The sequence below is a fragment of the Symphalangus syndactylus genome, chromosome 3, assembly GCF_028878055.3.
Source record: "Symphalangus syndactylus isolate Jambi chromosome 3, NHGRI_mSymSyn1-v2.1_pri, whole genome shotgun sequence".
Classification (NCBI taxonomy): Eukaryota; Metazoa; Chordata; class Mammalia; order Primates; family Hylobatidae; genus Symphalangus; species Symphalangus syndactylus.
In genome coordinates, this window is record NC_072425.2 from 8,997,162 (window position 1) to 9,020,239 (window position 23,078).

The window sequence follows — 23,078 nt, forward strand, 5'->3', positions numbered from 1 at the left end:
AAAGTTGGGTGATGCCAAGTGCCTTTGAAATGCCCTGGTTTGTCTTCATTCGTATTTTAGAGTCTGTAACAGTTAAAGAAAAGCATAGAAGTCTTTATGCGTTAAACTTTTAAAAGTGTGGTGAAAGTCGGCTGCTGGGTCGAGTGCGGCGGTGTCGGGCGTCTGAGGGGGTTCTTGTCATGCTCTGCGTGGCCTCTGTCTTGCAGGATGAACAGAAAGCGGAAGATGAGCTCGCCAAGAAGCGGGCGGCCTTCCTCCTGAAGCAGCAGCGCAAGGCCGAGGAGGCCCGCGTGCGCAAGCAGCAGCTGGAAGCGGAGGTGGAGCTCAAGCGTGACGAAGCCCGGTAAGCGTCCCGCTGGGGGCGGGAAAGCAGACTGAGCAGGAGCCTAGTGGGTCCCTGGCGGCCCCGGTCCCATTCCTGGCGCTGGGCATGGACCATGGCAATGAGTGCATGTGACGGTCTTACTCCTCCCATGGACGACCTCCCCGAACTTTCACGGCTCCTGCTGATCTGCAGTGAGGACGTGCGTTGCCGGTGGCCAGGGAGGCTGTGTGGCCTTGGTGGGTCATCTGCAGGACTGCCCTTGCAGCCTCTGTGTCCTGCTTGTGGAGGCTGGCCACCCTTGGTCCCAGCGGCGGGGAGAACCCGAGAAACGCGCCTGGACAGAGCGCCGCGGCGCAGGCGTCGTGGAAGAAGCCCCGTGACCGAGCAGGGTCTGGGCGTGTGTTCCTCTCAGGCGCAAAGCTGAGGAAGACCGGGTGCGGAAGGAGGAGGAGAAGGCGCGGCGCGAGCTCATCAAGCAGGAGTACCTGCGGAGGAAGCAGCAGCAGATCCTCGAGGAGCAGGGGCTCGGCAAGCCCAAGTCAAAGCCGAAGAAGCCGCGGCCGAAGTCGGTGCACCGGGAAGAGTCGTGCAGCGACTCCGGCACCAAGTGCTCCTCGACCCGTAAGCAGCCCCAGCCCTCACGCGGGCAGTGCTTCCTTCCGCGGGCGGCGGCCTCACGTTCTTCAGCTCATTTCAATTTTGTCAAGAGTGGTGTGAGGCGGGAAGGGCGGAGATGATTATCCCCGTTTCATGGATGGCAATGTTGAGACCAGATGCTCTGAGATGTGCGGCACATCCAGGCGCAGCCCGGCTCCCCGGGGCGAGGTGGGGATGCGGCCTCTGTGGCCAAGCTCTGCAGGGCGAGGTGAGGGGAACAGGTACAGGGGACAGGTACGTCTGTCGGAATCTGTTCATGAACCGTCGTCTGGTTCTGTCTCTGGCAGCTGATAACTTGAGCCGGACTCAGTCAGGCTCCAGCCTGTCCTTGGCCTCAGCGGCGACGACAGAACCCGAGAGCGTTTATTCCGGGGGCACACCATCTCAGCGGTAAGGGGCCTGAGACGGCCGCCGGCACGGGGCTGGAGGAAGTTTGGAGGGGCAGGGTGGGACGTCCTGATTCAACACGATGAGAGAGGCTTTCGTAACTTTAATTTTGATATAATTTCACATTTACAGAATAGTTGCAATCATGTCATCAGGAATCCCAGTGCCCTTCACACGGGCTCCCCAGCTGGTTAAACGTGGCAGCCTTCACCTTGTCACCCTCCCCTGTCCCCCACCCCACACGTGCACACCTGCTTCTTCGTCGTTTTGAGTCCGTTGGAGTCCAAGCATGGTGGCTCACACCCATGATTCCAGCACTTTGGGAGGCTGAGGCAGGAGGATCACTTGGGCCCTGGAGTAACAGACCAGCCTGGGCAACAGAGTGAGACCCCCCATCTCTACAAAAAATACAAAAAAAAGTTAGCTGGGTGTGAGGCATGCACCTATAGTCCCAGCTACTTGGGAAGCTGAGGTGGTAGTATCGCTTGAGCCCAGGAAGTTGAGGCTGCAGTGAGCTATGCTCACGCTACTGCACTCCAGCCTGGGCAACAGAGTGAGACGCTGCCAAAAAAACCCCAGAAGCAAAAATAAACAAAAAAACCACTCCGTTGGAGATGTCTGGCCTTTTATGCTTAAATACTTAAGTGTGTATTTCCTAGAACGAGAATGTTTTCTCGTGTTATCAGTTACCAAGGCAGCACTTTCATCCGATTTGCGGTCCCCATTCAGCTGTCCTCAGTTGTCCCAAGAGTGTCCATGACAACTGTGTTGTTCCCTAGTGCAGGATCTGGTTTGGGGCGACAAATGGCCCTGAAATGCCATGTCCCTTTAGTCTCCTTCGATCCAGAGAGTTCCTTAGCCTTTCTGTGCCTTGACTTTGGTAACCACAGGTCAGTTATCCTGGCTGCCTCTCAGTATTGGTTTCCTGTGATGAGGCTGAGGCCTCGCGCTTCTGATTGAGCAGCCCAGAAGTGAGCATGCTTCTTTCTCAACGCAGCCTCTCAGGTGGGCCCCAGGACTGCTCCTGTGATGATAAAGTAACTTCAGGAGGGAGGCTGGGGACTGGTCTGGACCTCACGGAACTGTCCCGCAGGGGCTTTAGTGACCACCACAGAGCTCCTGCTCACTGCCTCCTCCACGCGTGTTGTCAGCTCTTGAGGAGCAAGGGCTTCCCCCGCCCATGTGCCCCTTTATTTTTATGTGCACACCGTGTGGCTCCTGCTCTGTCTGCACCTGTGGGCCGTGTTTTCTTGTCTCTTCACCTGTCTCATGGCTCCTTGTTGTCTCTGGGCTTTGTGGCAGATCCCTCCGAGGGACTGCAGATTCTGTTTGGGTTTTTGTTCTGGTGGTCAATTACCCTGGCTGGTTTCAGACTCCAGCTCTGTCTGCCTCCCTTGTGAGAGCAGCAGCTGACATCTCTGAGCAGCTGTGTCCAGCCTTTCGGCATCTGTTGTGCTCAGTGGAGATTTTCCTGCAGGGTGGAGGTCAGGCCTTCCAGGGATCAGAGTCACTGGGACCCAAATTTTCAGACTTAGCCCGCTGTGGCCCCTCCTTCCCTAGGTCTCATCCCTGGCTGGGCAGCAGCACAAGTGGCCCAAACTTCGTCCTCTGGCTTCCTGAGCCAGCAGCACTGTGCCCTGTGCTGTGCCTGTGCCCTGCTCAAGGGGGCGGTGCCTGGAGCAAGGGCTGCGTGGAGGTGAACCCCTTCGGTGAAGGGCTGACTCCCCTCTGTCTGTCTTTGTCACTCCCTAGTGCCTGAAGTGTTTGCTTTTGTATTTTGCTCGGAGTGTCTGTACTGTGTGGGAGTTGTGGCAACTCGAGCCCCCACCGTCACCGAAAGCCTCCTCCGCTGCTGATGTGCTTCCTGTCCTGGTTGTGGGCCAGCCCCTTGCCAGCGGTGGTGAGAGGAAGCCACCGCTTCACCTGCCTGTCTTGTCTGTTTCTGCCTGCAGAGTGGAATCGATGGAAGCCCTGCCCATACTGAGCCGTAACCCGAGCAGGAGCACAGACCGAGACTGGGAGACCGCGTCGGCGGCGTCTTCGCTGGCCTCAGTGGCCGAGTACACAGGTGACGGCCTTTGCCCTCCTTAGAGGTCATCGTGGGCATGGCCGCACACCTTTGCGTGGCTCTTTCAATATCTGTTCTCTATTTTGGTCTAAAAAGTATTTTTCTAACAAAGATGTTTGATGTAGTGAAAGAGCTATTTTTAGCTCTTTGGTGCTGAAATGGGCATGTGGTTTAGTAGAAGCTCTTAGGCCTGCCTTGCCCTCGTGGCCATCTGCCCTGCTGTCTGCTGTGCAGGGGGCAGCAGACCTGGGGGCGGCAGAGCCCGGGAGTGGTGGGAGTGCTTGGCTCTCACCAGCTGCCCTCGGAGCAGGCGTGGGCTCAGGGCACGGTGAACTGGATGTGCTGCTGTGGCTGAGGCGTATGTCCTGGGGCCTTTGAACTTTAGACTTTTTACAAGTTATTTACCTGGTTTGGTCTTTTTTTATAGTTAAGACACTGAATTTAGAAAAGGGGATAAATTATTGATTACTTTGTCTTTAGTTGTCTAAAAATTTATAACTTAAAATTCTTTTGAATAAATTTAAGTGGTTTTTACTTTGCATTTTTAAATAATCATAAATATCTGTAATTCAGCCTACCCATTGCTTGCTTCTAAGACATTGTTGGTTTTCTTTTTTGTGTGTGTTCGTGCCTTAAAATAATAATTTTGCCAACCCTGGCCTCGTTTCTTAGGTCCCAAGCTCTTTAAGGAGCCCAGTAGTAAATCAAACAAGCCGATTATTCACAATGCCATATCCCATTGCTGCCTGGCTGGAAAAGTGAATGAACCCCACAAGAATTCCATATTGGAGGCAAGTATCATGTTTCAACCTCAGTTTTTATGTGGAATAAAAGTCTTTATAAATTAAGGGTTCTTTTTAAAAGAAAACACCCCTAATCTTTGATGCACGAGAGTTACTAGGGAGGATGCAGATTTCAGGGAAGGCCGTTCCAGGCAGGTGGGAGTGAGGTGTGCCAAGGTCCAGGGGCTGCGGCGGGCCTGTGCTGGAGGAACACCCAGGAGGACGGGGCAGGGTTCAGAGGCTACATCCCCATGTGGTGCCTCTGGGTTGAGGAAAGACTTAGCTTTACTCAGAGTGAGATAGTGGATGCAGGTGTGGGCAGAGGAGAGCCAGGGACCCACCTGTCCTTCCCAGTAGATCAGAGCAGTCAGCAGGGAAGCCAGGGAGGCAGCCTGGAGGTGAGTGAGGAACAGGGGCCAGGGCTGGAGCGGTGGGTTGGAGAGGACAGAGGATGGAGCGGTGGGTTGGGGAGGACGGAGCAGTGGGGGGAGGACAGAGCAGGGAGGGTGGGAGGAGGCGCGCATCCGCTGAGCGTGTGGACTCTGGAGCACCCAGTGTGCATGTCCAGGGAGGGGCTTGGAAGCAGGAATCTGAGCGTCCTGCGCGGGGTCTAGGCTGGCCCCTGAGGGGCAGGACTGGGATTCCAGGGGAGAGGAGGCAGAGCCACTGGACCCCGCCCCAGATTCAGGCTGGTGTGTGGCCTTAAGTTGCTGGCCTTGGGATACAACGGCTTGTGAATGAGTGAATGAAAATTATGCAACAATCTGTCATCCACCAGAAATTCTGCTTTTTGATAATTAAGACAACCCCTGGTCCTTAGTTGGTTTAGTTGTAAAAATTAAAGTGACATACGGAATTTGTGACCCACTTTAAAACGGATGTGTTCTTTTCTTGATAGTGAAGATCATTTAGACTAAGAATGGCCCCGACCTAGGCAGGTCTCATGGCACTGGGGACAGAAGAGGCCATGGTCATGCCCTTCCTGCTTAGATTTCCACACGGAGAGGTGGTTGGCCCCTTGTATCAGTGGCCCCCAGGATCACCCTGCATGCGGAGATGCGCTGGAAGGACTCGTGGCCCTCAGTGTGGAGCTGACCCATGGCTTAGATGTATTCCAGCACTGTGGAGGGAGCCAGAGCCACTGGGTGAAGAGGGAGAAGACAGAGGTGGGGCCAGGCCCTGTGTAGCTCCCTCTGCTCTCGTTCTTCCAGCAGCAGATCCACAGCAGCCTGTGGGCCATGGGAAGCCCTTTTGAGACTGGATGCCCTGAGCTCTCCCTGGGGGCTGGTCACCAGGCACACCCCCTCCCCAGTGTACAGCAGTGTGCCTGACGCCTGGGAGGAAACCAGCGTCAGCGTGCAGACCAGCAGTTCAGGCTCAGGGAGGCCCTCCTGTCAGCCAGTGAGTGACTGGGAGCTCTGCAGATAGCAAGTTCCCAGGCGCCCACCGAGGGCCGCCCAGCAGGCAGGCCTTTCTAGGACAGCAGCCCTCTCAGCTGTGCCACGTAAGCTGTGGGCACCACACGCTTCCTTACCGCGCAGGCAGCGATAAGTAAATAAGGTGAACCCCACTCCCTACAGTCCCACTGTCCCTACAAATTAAATGTTTCTTTCTTTTTGGCATCTAATTCTGTTCATATTTAAACACAGTGTATAGGGTTGAAATCAGTATTATATATACAGTTTTGGATTCTTTTAAAAAATATGTATTATTTGCTGGGCACGGTGGCTCACGCCTGTAATCCCAGCACTTTGGGAGGCCGAGACGGGCGGATCACGAGGTCAGGAGATCGAGACCATCCTGGCTAACACGGTGAAACCCCGTCTCTACTAAAAATACAAAAAATTAGCCGGGCGCGGTGGCAGGCGCCTGTAGTCCCAGCTACTCGGGAGGCTGAGGCAGGAGAATGGCGTGAACCCGGGAGTCGGAGCTTGCAGTGAGCCGAGGTCGCGCCACTGCACTCCAGCCTGGGCGACAGAGCGAGACTCCGTCTCAAAAAAAAAAAAAAATATGTATTATTTAAAATAAACCCCATTATATGCTGATATATTGTATATTTATGAAAAGTAACTTTTCTAAAGCCAAATAAATAGAAGAGTGGCATTGACATAAGAGGGCTGGCATCTCAGCCGCTCGTGCCCTCCGTCCATTACAACCATACAGCCCAGTGCCTTGGGAAGGTTCCGTTGCACACTTGTGAGAGGCAGTGAGGCCTTAGCCTTTCGAGGTCAAGGGCTTGACCCTGAGATTCCTGGGAAGGCCTCAGGATGCCTGGGCCGCATGTGGAGAACTGCTAGGGCAGACCTACGTGCTCCCATTCCCAGGCATATGGAGGGTTTGTTTTTAAAAGTTACCAAAACACATGAAGATATGTTTTAAACTTTAGAATACAATCAACAAACGGGGTGACAGGCATCAGCAGTTTGTCATACTTCAGATTCTTCTTTTTTTTTTTTTGAGATGGAGTCTCACTCTGTCGCCCAGACTGGAGCGCAGTGGTGCAATCTCAGCTCACTGCAACCTCCACCCCTCCAGGCTCAAGCGATTCTCTGAGTAGCTGGGACTACAGGCATGTGCCACCACAGCCGGGTAATTTTTGTATCGTTAGTAGAGATGGGGTTTCACCATATTGGCCAGGCTGGTCTTGAACTCCTGACCTCAAGTGATTCGCCTACCTCAGCTTCCCAAAGTGCTGGTATTACAGGCGTGAGCCACTGTGCCCGGCCCAAACAGCTTTATAAGATATCATTCACATACTGTAAAATTCACCCTTTTAAGCTATAGCATTCAGTGGTTTTTAGTGCATTCATAGAATAGCACAACCATCACCACCGCCTAATTCGAGAACATTTTCATCCTCACAAAAAGAAACTCCGTGCCCGTGAACAGTCACTCCCCTAGTCTTTTCCTGCACCCAAGCTCTTGGCGGTTGCCAGTCTGTCTCCATGGATTTGCCTGTTCTGGGCATTTATATAACTGGAATCATAATTTATATGACCTTTTGGGTCAGGTTTCTTTCACTTAGCGTGATGCTCTGAGGTTTCTCAGTGTAGTGTGTACCGGGACTCCTTCCTTTTCATACCTGGATAATGCTCCATTGCGTGCTCTGACCCCATGCTGTTCATCTCGTCATCTGCCGATGCACACTTGGGTTGATTCTACTTAAAACATTTTTTATTGATATGGAACAGATGTACATGTTTTTGGGGGTACATGTGATATTTTCGTTTCTACTTTTTGCCTGTGAGGGATAGTGCTGTTACTCATATGTAGTGTTTTATATGGATGCATGTTTTCATTTCCCTTGAGTGCATACGGGAGAGAGGAATTGCTGGGTCCCACGGTAACTTCCTGACGATTTGGAGAACAGCCAAGTTGTTTTTCACAGCAGCTGCTGTGCTCTGTATCCTTCTGGCAGTGAATGAGCCTCATGGCTTGCCAGCACTCGTTACCGCCCTGCTTCTGGGTTCCAGCCGTCCTTGTGGGCATGACGTGGCATCTCTTTCTGACTGGCATTTCTCTGGTGGCTAATGATGAGCATCTTTTCATATGCTTTTCCACTTAATCGTAAAAGCATTTTTTCCCCCTTGCTTGCTTAGACTTCTTAAGTAAAGTCTCAGTGGCATATAATGCCCCCGGACAGGGGTCTGCTGTATTGTTTACAACAGGCAGGCTGTAGCTGACGGGTGGGAGAGCTTCCCACGGAGCAGTGCTGGTTGAGCCGCTGTGGGAGCCCAACTCGTGGTGATTGGAGTGGCCCTGAAGTGTTTGTCTCTTCCCCTTTTCTCTCTCTGCACAGGAGCTGGAGAAGTGTGATGCCAATCACTACATCATACTGTTTCGTGATGCTGGCTGCCAGTTCAGGGCGCTTTACTGCTACTATCCTGATACTGAGGAAATCTACAAACTCACTGGCACGGGGCCAAAGAACATCACCAAGAAAATGATCGACAAGCTGTATAAATACAGCTCAGACCGAAAACAGTTTAACTTGATCCCAGCCAAAACCATGTCTGTCAGTGTGGACGCACTCACAATCCACAACCACCTGTGGCAGCCCAAGCGGCCTGCAGTGCCAAAGAAGGCCCAGACTCGTAAATGACCCCGGTGCAGCCGGCGTCCGAAGGGTGGCCCAGACTCGTAAATGACGCCCTTGTGGCCAGCATCCAGAGGGTGCCACGGGGTCCTTATTTATTGTTTTCATCTATTCGGGTACGAAGTGTGCAAAGTCACAGACCTTTTGCAAAGAGGTTTCTAGACAGAAGAAAACCCCTCTCTCAGCGCTCATCTCACGCAGAGGATGCCAGGCAGGGCGAGGATGGGGGAGTAGATGCCGCTTTTGCAGTGGCTCGCACTGCTGTGGCCACCGCTGACCACTGAGGCTCCCAGAGGAGGGTGTTCACAGCCAGGTCCCAGGCCACGGAGCTCCCTTACTTGAAGTTCTCCTTCAGCATAGATTAGATGTGATCCACTTTGCTTTCTTGCTTCTCGCCTCGCCCCCTTGCACATTGCCTGACACCCTCATGTTGGCCAGCTGTAATCTCATGTGACTATAGGACTGAGGCTCAATTTGGCTTGGGGTGTTTGAATGTCTATAGCAAAGGAATTCATAATGGGAAACCTTTTTCATTTGAGAAATTGTATGATACTTATTGATTGTGTCTACTGCCAACATTTATATCCAATTCTAAGATTTCTGAAAAAAAATTCTTATCCCTTGCTGCTCAGAAAAAGTTTACTGAAAATACCAGTTCACTAAAAGCACTGAAATCTGCAAAGTCTGTCTTCTGCTAAAATAACGTTTACAAATGTGAAGATGATTATTTCTGGCACGCAGTCATGAGGATGGGGAATGGCACTAGGAGCTGATGTTTGCCTCATTTAAAGTAGGCAAGCCGAGCTAACTGCAGCCATCATTAATTAAGTTTTGGATAGTGCTCTAATGATTTGTTCACTTTAATAAAGACAGATTTTGGTAAAGTAGAATATTTTTCATTCTGAGCATGTTTGTCCCAAAAGGTGATGCACTTAAGCTGACAGTCCCTTCAGTGGTTTTGTTAGGTCACGGCTTGTCCTGTCTGGATTCTGCATCTGGAAGCGCTGCATGCTCTTAGAGGAGCGTGCTGTTTTCCGTGTAGATGGATGCTTTTGTTTTGTTGCCTATTTAAAAACAATTAAGTGGTTATTTGCAGTTATTTCAGAACTCCAAGTAAGTGGATGGCTTTGGGTTCTTTCTGCCTTGGTCCCAATGGTGTTGATGCTTCTGTGGAGCGGACATTCCCGGGAGCAGGTGCGTGTCAGCCATGGCTGCCAGACGCTGCTGCAACTGACCAGCTGCCGGAATATTCTGGAGCCACTAACATTAGTTTTGCACATATTTTCTTGGGAGTGTTACTTGAATCTATCTCAAACTGCAGAAAAAATTAAAGATCAATAATTGGGAGAAAAAGAGACAAATTTAACTGTTACATAATTTTAGATAGACAAAAAACATGAGTGAGTCGTGTACATAAGGAAGGAGGGAACGTGGTACAGAAGGCTAGAAGGAATTACAGGTCTTATTCCCCTTTCCTCAGTCCTTTGAAGAAAAGTACAGTCTCTTGCGATTTTGTATATATCGTGTTCAACACAGCCGCTCTCTGTCCTGTAAATAGGGAACTAAAGGCTGTATGATTTCTCAAGTGCTGAGTTACACAGTCCTGAGTGAGCTTTCGGTCAGCATACTTTCACACGTGGGCTTTATTTCTCACTGTATGTTTGATATGATATTACCGTATTTATTTTAAGAAAGCACTAAGATGTAATAAAGTGATGAACTAATTTGCTTTACATTGAATCGTATGTGTGAGGTTGCTGTGGCTCATTTTGCTGACCAGGCGACACCAACTCCTTGCTTTATAGGAGTTTCATGTTGTTTTTTACCATGGCCCTATTGAAGTCAGTGGAATTGGATTCTTTTTAATGAAGAGCTAGAAAATATCTGGCATAGAGCTGGAAAATTGCATTCCCATGGGACGTCTGAATCAATTCTGGATTTTCTCCATGGAATGAGTCAGTGTGTGGAACATCCTGAAACTTGTCCTTAAGCGTGTAGGATTTTTCACTGTTTGTTGTGAGTAAGCACTAACATGGCGCGGGCATTCCTGATGTCCCAAGTCCCCAGGCCAGTGTTCGCCTAATGGTTGACAGAAGCATCCCTGCGTTCTTCATTCTTGGACACAGCAACCCTTTTAATTTGTCTTGAAAAGTTTCAGACACAGGATTAATTTTTGTGGTGGTGCTTTTGGGCCTTTCTGGCTTGGGTGGTGGTAAAGTCATGATTTTGCAGTTGATAACACTGACTTACAGCTCTGTTTATCAATGTCTCTTATTTTCAAAGCCCCTGCAGTGGTATTTGTGTCTCGTTGCAAATTTCTTTCAGCGGAAAGCTTGCACAACTTTCGTTGCGTCTCAGAATTCTAACCTTGTTATTTAAGACAAGCTGCTCTACTCATTTAGTATATAACTTTGTAAAGAAAGTGTAAACCAAATGATTCAATGTATGACGAAGTTTATGTGTAAATCCTTGGTAATGCTAGAATTCTGGGAGCCCAGAAGGTTGAAAGAGAAATGAAACTTGGTGAGTCCCATTATTTTACACATGTATGTGCAGATACGTTCTACCCACACGTGTGCGTGCACATGGCTGTGTGCGTACACCAAAGACGGACTGCTTTCCATGTGTCCTTTTGACTTTCTATGCGTGTTACTGCGGTGCAGTCTCTTAGCAGACTTCAGGCCCAAACTGTATTCTTCACTCAGGCAAAATTGAAAAGTGGAATAATTCTAAATTACTTCTAGGTTATACTTTTACCTCCCTGAAATTGTAGTTGTCACTTGGAGGGCAAAATATTTATTGAAATAAAGTTTTCTGTTAAAAATTCATCACTTGGAGAACGTTTTACAATTGATTGTGATTTATTTTGTGCAATGGGGTTTGACCTGTGAGAAGTGCGAACGGGCATCTCTAAAGGAGTTGAGTTTCACTTTTTCTGTGAATGTTTTTGAAAAGGACAGTAGCTGTATCTCTCCATCATTGTTTTGGTCAAGTCTGTCTGCGTTACTGGGAAGCAGACACACCCAGGACTGCATCTCTGACTTTCACACCTGCCGTTTCTTACAGGGCTTCAGTGGGTGCCTTGCTGTTTGTCTAGAATTTTTTCTGGCGTCGAAGGTGGAGGTGTATTTTTAAGGGCAGTCCAAGGGATTCGGACGTCACCAGCGGAGCCGTGTAGGATATTCTGTCATTCACAGTCTCCATTTGCTTCAGTTTATCACATTTGAAGGCCCAGGCTGTGGGGTTTGTTAGAGGGTTCAGAGAGCAGAACTTACTCTTGTAAGAAACTTGGGCTCCCGGGAGCATCTCGCCGTACAGATGGCAAGTTCCTCTCCTTCCTCCTCCTGCCGTTTTCCAGGATTATGAACTGGCAAAGTAAATTTCAGCTGTGGAAGTCAGTGCCCTCGTCCGTCCGCCATCTAGAAGAGGGGTGATCTCTACCTGCAAGCTGTTTGCAGATGCCTCGTTTTGTTCTTTCTCCTTTAGAAAGAGCAAGTTAAATTTCCCCAGTTATTTCTCACGTAGCAATACTTTACCAAAGCAACATATAATGGGAATGAATGATAGGGCAAAGAAATAGATTAGCAGACTCCACATAGACAAGCCCAGGCACAAAACTTGCGAATGAATTGCTGAATGATTTGTTTCAGGGTATAATATTTATTTGCAATGAAAAATTCGGGTTGCTTCTGGTTCAAAAGTATTAAACCACATTTCCCATACAAATGAAGTTCTATGCTAGTATCGCGATGATGGTCAGCAGCTAACCAGCTTGGCCTTGGAGCCACTTCTCAGTAGCTCTCTTTTTTCATCTGGTAGATGATGCTCTTGAACTGCAAACTAAGGTACTTTAGCTCTGGCAGCCTGTGATTGAGGGTGCGGCCTGCCATTCAGATGTGCATAGCATGTTGGCTTCATCTGTGCACAGCCTTCGGGAGGAGGATGATCCTGCTCTGAGTGTGGCTTGCCACAAATGGGGCTTGAGAAATGCTGTCGGGGGACACGGGGATGATGCTTGCAGGATCCATGTTGCTGCCACAGGGCAAGGTCAAGAAAAGCTCACATGGCACTTGGCTTGCTTACCCCCAGTTGGAGGAGATCTCATGTCCTTTCTCATTGTGGAAAGAATGATACACATCCTTCTAGTTTCATGCTACCATGAAAAGTAAGTTCCCTTTATAGTTGAAATGATTAATAACATGGTGGGTTAGATGGAGACTCCTGTATGATAGGTGTGCTGGCAGAGGCACCAGCTGTTGGAGTTGGGCCCAGAGGACCCCAGTAGGTGCTGGGTTTGTGTCTTCCCCGGGCAGCCCCTGGGCCTGCGTCGGTGTGCACTGTGGGGTGCTGACGCTTCGGGACGGGCATTTAAAGTCTTGGGTTTTTTAAGGCCGAGTATGGTGGCTCATGTCTGTAATCCCAGCACTTCGGGAGGCTGAGGTGGGCAGATTACCTGACAGGCCAGGAATTTGAGACCAGCCTGGCCAAAATGGTGAAACCGCATCTCCATTAAAAATACAAAAATTAGCTGGGCGTGGTATCGTGCGCCTGTGGTCCCAGCTACTCAGGAGGCTGGGGCAGGAGGATCACCTGAACCTGGGCGGTGGAGGTTGCAGTGAGCCGAGATCATGCCACTACACTCCAGCCTGGGTGACAGAGTGAGACTGTCTCAAAAAAAATAATAAATCTTGGGTTTTTTAAAAAGTTATTTTTTAGTTGAACTGATAAATCTCTCTAATTTCCATTTTTTCCAGGAGACCTTTTTTTTTCCTTTTATACCAGGTGGTAAATTTTTGTTTTCATTACAATGCAATCCATATTCTTTTAAAATTTAAAGTAGAACATACTTAGAGAAAAGCAGATCCCAAGCATCCAGCCCAATAAACTTTTGACAAAGTGCTTGTTCTGGTTTTATAATCAGTGGTTCCCAATATGTGTCACCAAAGTTCCCGCCTATAATATTTTGCTCCTAAAGTATATGTATCGATACATATTTTTGCCCTATTTTAGTAGACATTTAACTGCCAGTACAAGTTGGCCGGCCGGACAGTCCCTGTGGCCCGTTGGAGGTGCTGGGAAGGCGGAGCGTTGGGCGTGGTAGGCACGCGGGTTTCTGTTCCAGTGTTGGCATTATTGCTGTGTATGTTTCTCCAAGTCGGACTCTTGCTCAGCTTGCAGGTTGCCGTGTGGTTGCATGGGTAGTGTTTCCTCATCAATTTCGTGGGACACAAGCGTTGTCATTCCCGGGGAAGACTCCGGGCTGCTGGCTGGCCGCAGACTCGGTCCGGGAGGCGGAACTGCTGGTTGCAGGGCCTGGACGTTTGGTGTTTATTTTCCTTGAGGATGATTTTTGCTGTCATTCTTCCATTACAGTCTTCAAGGGCCAGAGGTGGACAGTGTAGCCCCCGGTGGCACACAGCCATGTGAGGGGACGCGGGGACCCATTCGCACCCACAGGTGGGACAGCAGGGCGTTTTCCTTGGTGAGCTGTGGTTGGCTCTGAGATCGTGGTGGCTGCCCCAGGCGGTGTAGGTAAAAGCTAGGGAAGCCTCCTGTTGGGGTGAGGTCAGCGACACCGCCCTTGCTCCTCCAACAGAGGAAGCTTGTGTTGTGTACCCCAGTGTCCCCTGCGGCCCACAGGATGTGGGGATGTGGTGGCGGTGGCCGTGGAAGGGGAAGGGGAGGGTGCGACCACCCTGAGCTCTGCAGTGTGGGTCAAAGCGCAGCAGTAGGCCAGTGGGCAGAGGCCGGGCTGTCTTCCCTGCGGGTGCTGGGTGAGTGCCAGTGGCCGGCACACGGGACAGTCAGTGCGTGGTGAAGATGCCGCCCTGGGCCCGGGTCTTGGTGGAGGCTCTGTGCCTGGAAGCCTCCTTGCTGTTAAGAGTGCCACCATGTTCCCAAGGGAAGGGGGAGCGTTTTTCAGGAAGGAATGGTAGCCACGGAGTAGTCAGACAAAATTAGCCTTATAAGAACTGTGGGCCTATCTGTTAGGGAAAGAAAAGAAATGAGATCACCACTTATATGTGACTATTTTAGCTACAAATTGGGTTTTTAAACTAAGCTGCAAAACTTCAAGTCATTTGGTGCAAAGGCTGTGTCTGAATGGTGGAGACCATGGGGCTCCCGGCCTGAGCCCTGCCTTCCAGGCGCAGCGAGGGCCCGTGGGCTGCGAGTGGCTCGGGAGTGCTCTCTGGAGGGCCCCAGTACACACACCAGGCCAGACATGCGGTGAGGCGGTGGCACCCTGAGCCTTGTGGTTAAGAGTCCCAGCCCTGGGCTGGGCACCCTGGAGAGGGCTATTCCAGTCAGCTTCCCACTGACTTCCTCAGGAGGAGGCTTGGGTGGGCGCGGGGGTGGGGGCCCGTGGCAGGCATGGGAGTGAGGAACAGGGGTCAAGCCCAACGGTAACCACATCGCGAGGACTGTTCTGAGGGTGGCAGGCAGGTACACAGGGCAGAGCCCACAGCGTGCCAGGCTGGCAGTTCCTGTAGAGCAGCCGTGTCACGAGTGCCGCCTGTGAAAACACTCTTGTGTTTGGCACCTCGTCCCCCGGGAGCCTGTTGTGGGTGGAGCAGTCTTGTGAGTGTGCAGACTTCGACCTGGTGCTGGGAGGGGGGTGACAGCAGACGATTGGTGGTTAGGCTGAGGGTCACCTCCCCACACTCTGTCCGTTAGAGACAGCACCGGCCACGCCCTCCCTGCAGAGCACTTGGGCAAGGTGTGGACCCAGCTGGAAGGTGGGTGGTGGAGGGTCCGTTTATTGTTTTGAAGATGAATCTGCCTTTTTTTTTTTCTTTTTGAGATGGACTGTCACTCTGTCGCCTAGGCTGGAGTGCAGTGGTGCGATCTCAGCTCACTACAACCTCCGCCTCCCGGGTTTAAGTGATTCTCCTGCCTCAGCCTCCCTAGTAGCTGGGACTACAGGCACATGCCACCACGCCTGACTAATTTTTGCATTTTTGGTAGAGACAGGGTTTCACCGTGTTGGCCAGGTGGGTCTCAAACTCCTGACCTCAGGTGATAGGCCCACCTCGGCCTCTCAAAGTGCTGGGATTACGGGTGTGAGCCACCAAGCCCGGTCTGAATCTTCTTTTTTGTCTGAGAATTCAGAAGCAAATGGGTTTTCCTCCATTTACGGAGAAGCTGCAGGCCTGACTTATATGCTTTCAAATAAAAACTGGTAATGTAGATCTTGTTTTAGAAGCCCCATAGAGGTAACATTTCAGCCTCAGAAAATTAGGGTACAAAGGAAAGGCCTCATTCTGAAGTGCGAGGCAAGGGGTGAGGAGGGTTTCCCAGAAGCCTGGCTGGGGCTGTGGTGGTGGCTGGTGCCCCTCTTCTTCCCGGAACATACCCAGGTGGGTGCCCTGCAGGAAGCTCTGGGCTGCAGTCTCTCCTTTGGAGTTAATTTCCTTGCCCTGCACTGGAAGTGAATTGATGCATACACAGCCCTTGCTATATATATATATATGCTTTCCTTGAAAGTATCAGCTGTGCAAACAGTTCAGAAGTGCACAGGAGAGAACAGAACAGAAAGCTGCCCACCCTGCCCTGCCCCTTCCCCACAGCACATGGCTGTTGGTTTCTCCAGACACTACGCCCACCTCCACACCCTGCACCCCACACTGGAGTCGCCGTGTGAGCAGGTGCACCTTGTGCCAGTGCTTACCAGCTCTGTCCTCCTGGAGCTTACAGGCCGGCCAGTGCACAGGCAGATGAGGATAGCAGCATCCAGTGACAGCTTTGTATTTCACGGAATCTAAGATGTCCTTCATTTTAAGATACATCATTTTGTGCCACCAAGAAAGAAATGCTGCCCATCAAACCACGCCACGCTGTTGATTTTAAGATGCTCTGCTTTCAAAGATGTTGAAGTGTGTATGGCACTGGTGGGGGTGTACGGCTGGGCCTCAGTGGAGCTCACGGGGGTGGGGCAGCTATTTGAGAAAGTGGCAAGAGGAGAGGAGCTGTCTGCCCAGCTGGGGTGGAGTCGAGGGCCTGAGGATGACTCGGGGTCCTCCCCGCGTGGCTCATGAAGCAAGCCTGGATGTGCTTGGGTCTCAGCAGGTGGGGGAGGATCTGCCCAGAGCGTGCCCTGTCCCAGGCCCCTCCTGGCACCGCCACTGCTCTGCTGAGCCTGTCTCCAGCCCCGGGCCCAGGTCCTGGGAACGCTGGCCAGGGGCTGGGATGCGCTGGGTTCGTGTGGGATTCTCAGGGCCCCAGGATTGGACTTTTCGTGGACTCGTGGGTGTGGTGTGGGTTGTCACTGCTTTCCCTGTTCCTTTCCCGGGCACTAGGGAGGTTGACTTGTGTTTTCAAGTGGGGATGGGCCTAACACGCTGCTGCTTCTAGGAGATTTCCGTTCACTTCCTTGGCCCACTTTTAATGAGGTTGCGTAAACTGGGTGGGCTTTTTTCCTACTGATTTGTAGAACTTCTTTCAGCAATCAAGATGACAGGGCACCTCTCCTTTTGTGAGCGGCAGACGTGCCAAGCTGGGGCCTCTCTGTGTGACACTGGCGTTTGAGACACCACACGCTGCCCAGTGCCTTTGATTGGCATTTTTTTTTTTTTTTTTTTTTTTTTTTTAAGACAGTCTCACTCTGACCCAGGCTGGAGTGTAATGGCACGCTTTCGGCTCACTGCAACCTCCACCTCCCGGGTTCAAGCGATTCTCCTGCCTCAGCCTCCTGAGTAGCTGGGATTGCAGGTGCCCGCCACCACGCCCGGCTAATTTTTGTATTTTTAGTAGAGACAGCATTTCACTATGTTGGTCCAGCTGGTCTCGAACTCCTGACCTCGTGATCCACCCGCCTTGGCCTCCCAAAGTGCTGAGATTACAGGTGTGAGCCACCACGTCCGGCCGATTGGCAGTTTCTTGATGGCAACAGAAGTTGAGCCTATTTACATCTTTTTTTGGTCACAGAGTTTCTTCCCGTGAAATGTCTGTAGGAGCTTTTTGCCTATTTTTCTCCTGAGTCATCTTTTCCTAATTTACAGGAGATAAATTTTTGAAAGACAATATACAGAAGGCATAAATATCTTCCATTCTGTGACTTTTCAATTTTTTTTGTTTGTGGATACACAGAAGTTTTTAAGATTACGTGGCTAGATTGTCAGTGTTCTTATTAGAGTTTAAGAAATCTAGGCCAGGTATGGTGGCTCACGCCTGTAATCCCAGCACTTTGGGAGGCCGAGGCGGGTGAATCACCTGAGGTCAGGAGTTTGAGACCAGCCTGGCCAACATGGTGAAACCTCATCTCTACTAAAAATATAAAAACTAGCCAGGTGTGGTGGTGGGCGCCTGTAATCCCAGCTACTCAGGAGGCTGAGGCAGGAGAATTGCTTGAACCCAGGAGATGGAGGCTGCAGTGAGCTGACACAGTGCCACTGCACTCCAGCCTCGGCGACAGATTGAGACTCCATCTCCAAAACAAAACAAAAAATAAAACCACAAAAAACTCTTTCCCTGCCATGGAGTCATGAAGGTATTTTTGAAACTACCTTCTAAACCTTCTTTGGCTTTTGAATTTCAGCCTATAACGCACCTGGACTTGCCTCTTACGGCTTGTGAATAAGGTGGAAATCCATATCATTTTTTTTCTATGAGGGTATCTAATGATCTCAGAGCCATTTCTTGGATACACCATCCCTCCTCCACTGTTTGGCAGTGCCAGCTTTGCTGTGGTTTTGTTTCAGTACTTACTTCCAGTCCGTTGGCATCTGGTGAGCAGAGCAGTGCCCACCCTACACCCTCAGAGATGTCCATATTCTGATCTCTGGGTGTTTTGTTACACGGTGAAGGGGAATCAAGGTTGAAGATGGAATTCGGGTTGCTAATCAGGTGATCTTGAGATGGGAGATCAGCCTAGACTGTTAGGGGAGCCCCATGTCATCACAAGGGTGTCCCAAGTGTGGGACGGGTGCAGAGGACAGAGCAAGCCTGGGCCGATGGAAGAGCGCACAGAGCTGCAGACCGCTAGTTTTGCAGATGGAGGGAGGGGCCGTGAGCCAAGGAATGCAGGTGCCCTCTAGAAGCTGGAAAGGCTTCCAGATTCTCTGGACGGTCTCCAGAAAGCTGGGAGCTCTGCTGATAACCTTGATCTCAACTCAGATATTTGTTGGTCTTCTGGTCTACAGAGTTGTTAATACGTTTGTGGTGTTTGAAGCCACTAAGTTTGTTACAGTAGCAACAGGAAGCGAATCCAGTCTACTTGTCTATTTGTGCAATACACAGGCAGGATCCTGATTCCTGTCGCTTGATAATGAGACTCAGTCTCTGGTAAGCCAGCTGCTTCCGATAAGAGCGTTTTGGATATTTTTGGCCCTTTGCATGTCAGGTTCTACCCAGCCTCCCCTTCCCTCCCCAACCCCCAGTAATTGAGATTTGGTTTGGGGTTGCCTTGAAGTTAGAGAGATTTGACATCTTTATAGTATTGGGTTCTTGATCCATGAACTTGGTGTGGCTTCATTATTTAACTCTTAAAGCTTGCAAAACATTTGATAATTTTCCCCGTAGAGGTCTAATACTACTTTTTTTTTTTTTTTTGAGATAGAGTCTCGCTCTGTCGCCCAGGCTGGAGTGCAATGGGGTGATCTCAGCTCACTTCAAGCTCCACCTCCTGGGTTCACGCCATTCTCCTGCCTCAGCCTCCCGAGTAGCTGGGACTACAGGCGCCCGCCACCATGCCCGGCTGGTATTTTATATTTTTAGTAGAGACGGGGTTTCACCGTGTTAGCCAGGATGGTCTCCATCTTCTGACCTCGTGATCCGCCCGCCTTGGCCTCTGAAAGTGCTGGGATTACAGGCGTGAGCCACCATGCCCGGCCTAATTTCCTCTTCTTATAAGGACACCAGTCAGATTGGATTAGGGCCCACCCCGGTGACCTCTTTTTAAGTTAATTACCTCTTTAAAGGCCATGTCTCCAAAGACAATCACATTCTGAAGTCCTCAGGGAATGGACCTCCACCTGTGGGTTTGGGGGACACTGTTGAGGTCACGCGTGGGCAGCGCATCCACTGCTTGAAGAGCTGACATTGCCAAAGGTAGGTGGACCTTGCAGGATATCTATTTTTTATTATAAAATATTCAACCTGTAATCCCAGCACTTTGAGAGACTGAGGTGGGAGGATTGCTTGAGTCCAGGAATTGGAGACCAGTCTGGGCAACATGGCGAAACCCCATCTCTACCAAAAATACAAAAATTAGCCGGGCTTGGTGACGCCTAACTTGTAGTCCCAGCTACTTGGGAGGCTGAGGTAGGGGGATCATTCAAGCCCAGCAGGTTGGGGTTGTAGTGAGCCATGACTCCACCACTGCGCTTCAGTCTGGGTGACAGAGCTAGACCCTATCTCAAAAAAATAAAAAGTAAAATATTTGAAAGCCATCCAAGGAATAGAGTTGCATATGTTAGTCATGAAGCAAAATAGTAAACTGGGTGCTGGTGACTCTCATTTTAATAATTTTATAACGAGATTTCTAGAGATGGAAGGAGTCACAAAGGCCAGTGCTCTTGCCTCACTTATCCAGGACTTTGGGCATCACGTCCCTGGGTCTGTGGCACATGGTAAGTCTGCGTTTCTCATGTGGTGAGGCCACACTGTCCCTAAGTGTGTACCAGAAGCACCCATGGAGTAAGGTGCTGTGGGGTGGATGCGGGGCACTGAGCACACAGCCCTGTGCGTCCGAGCTTTGCAGGCTGGTGGAGGAAGGTCAGGCAGGTGGACTGGGCAGGACCTTTTCCAGACCCAAAGAACTGACCAGAGTTCGTTGGGAGGTGATTAAGGAGTCTTTGCAGAAGCCAAGAAATGTGCGATGCTGAGGAGCTCAGGCTCCTGAGCCTGGAGCTGGTCTGGGCAGGTGATGGTTGTGGAAGGATGCAGGAATGGGAGGTCCCAGGGCTGATGATCAGGGCAGGGGGTGGGCCTTCTGGGCCAAGTGACCAGCAAGTCCTACTGCTCTTGTTCCCCAAGTGCCAGTACCATCACTGGAAGTCTGGGCCGGTGTGGTGGCTAAGGGGCAATATGATGGGCTGAGCGACCGACCATGGCAGCTGCCATCCAAGGGAGGTGGCTGCAGGCAGGTGGTTCAGGAATCATGGCCAGTGCCTGCTGCTCACTGCCCTCTTAGAGAGGTGGCCTTCTCGGGTTGGGAGGTGGTGGTAGATGGGGCACCAGACTTTAAGGAAAAATCGAGGCCACACTGTCGAGGACCCTGGCCACAAGCTGCCATCTGGCCTCTCGGAGTCCGTATTTTGAGTAGAACGACCATGCACTCACCTACTCCTCCACTCACTCATCTGTTCATTCGTCCATCTGCTCATTCACTCACTCATTCATTCTGGAACAGGGCTGGGTGTGCTGTTGGGTGCGGTGCAGGGCTGGAGACAAGGAGGCAGGGGTCCCAGCCAGGGGTGGCTTGCATTAATTCATGGCATCTGGGGGGTGTTGAGGTTCATGGGCAGTAGAGAGATATGACCCTGAGGCCGCAGTGCCATGGAGGAGTGGTGGAGAGGAGGTGCGGCTCACGACTTAAGGATGGAACATTAGAGGCGAGACACTGGAGTGTGCGGGTCCCAGGGGACAGGAGGAGGCAGGAGGGTGTCCTCAGGGAGGAGGAGGCACAGCCTCAGAAGAGGTTGAGACCAGGCAGGCTTGTCCACCACTTCGCAGGGCCCAAGCAGGGCGGGTGGAGGGCGGTGGGCGGTGGGAACAATGCATGGTGCCTGGGCAGGTGCGTACCGGAGACTGCAGCACGGAGCTGGTGTTTTGGTGTGTGGAGCTGCCACTGTGGGCTGCTGCCTCCAGACCTGTCCTGCCTGCCACATGCACTGCTCTGCAGGGCTGGTCTTGCTGCAGCAAAGAACTCGGGACCGGGGGCAGGGCCTGCCCTGGCCAGCTCCAGAGCACGGCCAGGGTGAGGCTGTTCCCAGGGCCTTCCAGGGGTGGCCGTGTTTGACCCATGCCTGGAAGAATGCCTGGTCCCAAACAGCCATCAGTGCCTTTCATGAGCATCCTGGGTGCCAGGCGCTGTGGCCAAGCCCCCAGGGCCCACCCTAGCATGAACTCACAGCCACTCTCAGAATTTAGGGCTGCATCGTCACGCTGCACCCCAGGATTTTAGACAGTGATGGGGTAGATTTGAAGGTCAGCTCTGGTTACAGAGAACAAAGGGCCCAAGGCACAGGAAGGGGAGCGTTTCCCAGCTGCGGTGATGCTGGAGAGGGCGGAGGCTGCTTGGGAAGCAGAGGACAGAGGGCAGAGTCACCCCCTAGTGCCTGTGTGAGAGATGGCGAGTGGCCGCAGGGTGTTGGTGGGGGACACTGAGGAGGATATGGGGTCTCGAGGGTGTAAAAGACGGATCGGCTTGGACACGTGGAGTCTGAGGTGCCCCCAGGACAGCCACTTGGAATGTGGAGTGGGCTGACGAGTTCCCGGACTTGAGTGTGGATGGACTTCTAGAGGGGCTGGTAGACGGGTCAGCACCGGCAAACTTCAGTAGTCTGGGGCTGTGTGAGGACAATCAGGAGGGCCAAGACAGACTCTTCGGAGGGTGGGTGGGGTGAGTGTCCAGTGGAGGTCAAGTGAGGTGAGAACCAGCAGCACCCTTCAGGTTCAGTGGCCAGGAGCCATCCTGACTCAGGGTGCGTTTGGGGGGTGCTGGGAGTGGGGTGAGGAGGACGGCATGCGGGGAAGGCTGGAGAAGCTCAGCTGCTCAGAGGGGAACAGAAAAAGAGAGTGAGCTCACATGTAGAGGTGGTGCCAGAGGGTGGGCTGAGCGAGGGCAGGGGCCCAGGAATGGCTGGATGGGAGCTGGAGTCCTGGGAGAGCGCAGAGCTCCGGGGTTGGGGGTGAGGCTCGGCGGCACTGAGCAGACAGGAGGTCAAGCCGCTGTCAGTCCCCTGGGGATCTGGGCTCCTCAGAGGTCAGGAGGGCTCCTGGCTGCTGTCCTCTGGGGCGGGCTGGGAGTCGCAGCAGTACATCGAGTGTGTGAGTTGGGGGCTCTGTGGGACTCTGCCCTGGGTGCCCTGTGGCCCCCCTGCAGCCTTTCAGGAATGCCAGGGCAAGTGGAGCAGCGAGGCTCCGGGCAGGTGCAGGGGCTGGACCGGCTGCTTTCTGAGCATCCTCTGTCCTCAGTCCTGCCTGACTCCTCTGCTCACGGAGAAGCCCTTGCTCTGCAGCGGCCGCGCCTCAGTGCCACTCACAGGTCCTCAGTGCCTTCCATGCATGCAAGGTGGGGCCTCTGGAGCCTGGCCCTCACACACAACCGTCCAGGCAGCTGTGGGGCAGAGACGGCAGCTTTCTGGGACCTGGCGGCACTGCAGAGGCTGATCATGGTAGCTAATGCCTGGATACCTGGCAGGCGGCATGGCCATGAAGTGTCTGTGCCTCAGTTTCCCCACTGAATGAGGTATATGCACCCTCAGGCAACTGCATCACTCACCTGTCACCTGGCACCTTCAAGCAGGTGCCTGCCTGGAGGAGCTCTTCCTGGCTTCCAACAAGCTGTGCCACCTGCTGTGGGTGCCGTTTGCAGCCTGCACACCTGACCAGGTTGGACCTCTCCAGCAGCGAGCATCTGTTTGCTGAGCGGGACATCTTCCTGTACCCTGGGGCCCTTCAGGAGCTGGAGCTGCAGGGAACTGGCTGGCCACACTGCCAGCTGTAAAACCATGCACCATCTAGGGGTCACTTTAAAACCCTCCAGCCTGGACACACATCCAGGATTGAGGTGTGTGGGGGAGGTGAAGGACAGACAGGGCT

General features: G+C 51.9%; 1 protein-coding gene across 5 annotated transcripts in view; it reads left to right on the forward strand.

Moving 5' to 3' along the window:
- CAMSAP1 (calmodulin regulated spectrin associated protein 1) overlaps positions 1 to 11,143 on the forward strand; it is a 97,060-nt gene extending 85,917 nt beyond the window's left edge. For all 5 annotated transcript variants that reach the window (XM_055270403.1, XM_055270402.2, XM_055270404.2 and 2 more), the window contains 6 exons: positions 207 to 343; positions 738 to 946; positions 1,270 to 1,372; positions 3,322 to 3,437; positions 4,110 to 4,228; positions 8,019 to 11,143. In XM_055270403.1, coding sequence (XP_055126378.1) covers positions 207 to 343; positions 738 to 946; positions 1,270 to 1,372; positions 3,322 to 3,437; positions 4,110 to 4,228; positions 8,019 to 8,321 — 987 coding nt within the window. In that variant the 3' untranslated portion in view covers positions 8,322 to 11,143. The remainder of the gene's footprint in view (positions 1 to 206; positions 344 to 737; positions 947 to 1,269; positions 1,373 to 3,321; positions 3,438 to 4,109; positions 4,229 to 8,018) is intronic.
- The last annotated feature ends 11,935 nt before the right edge of the window (positions 11,144 to 23,078 follow it).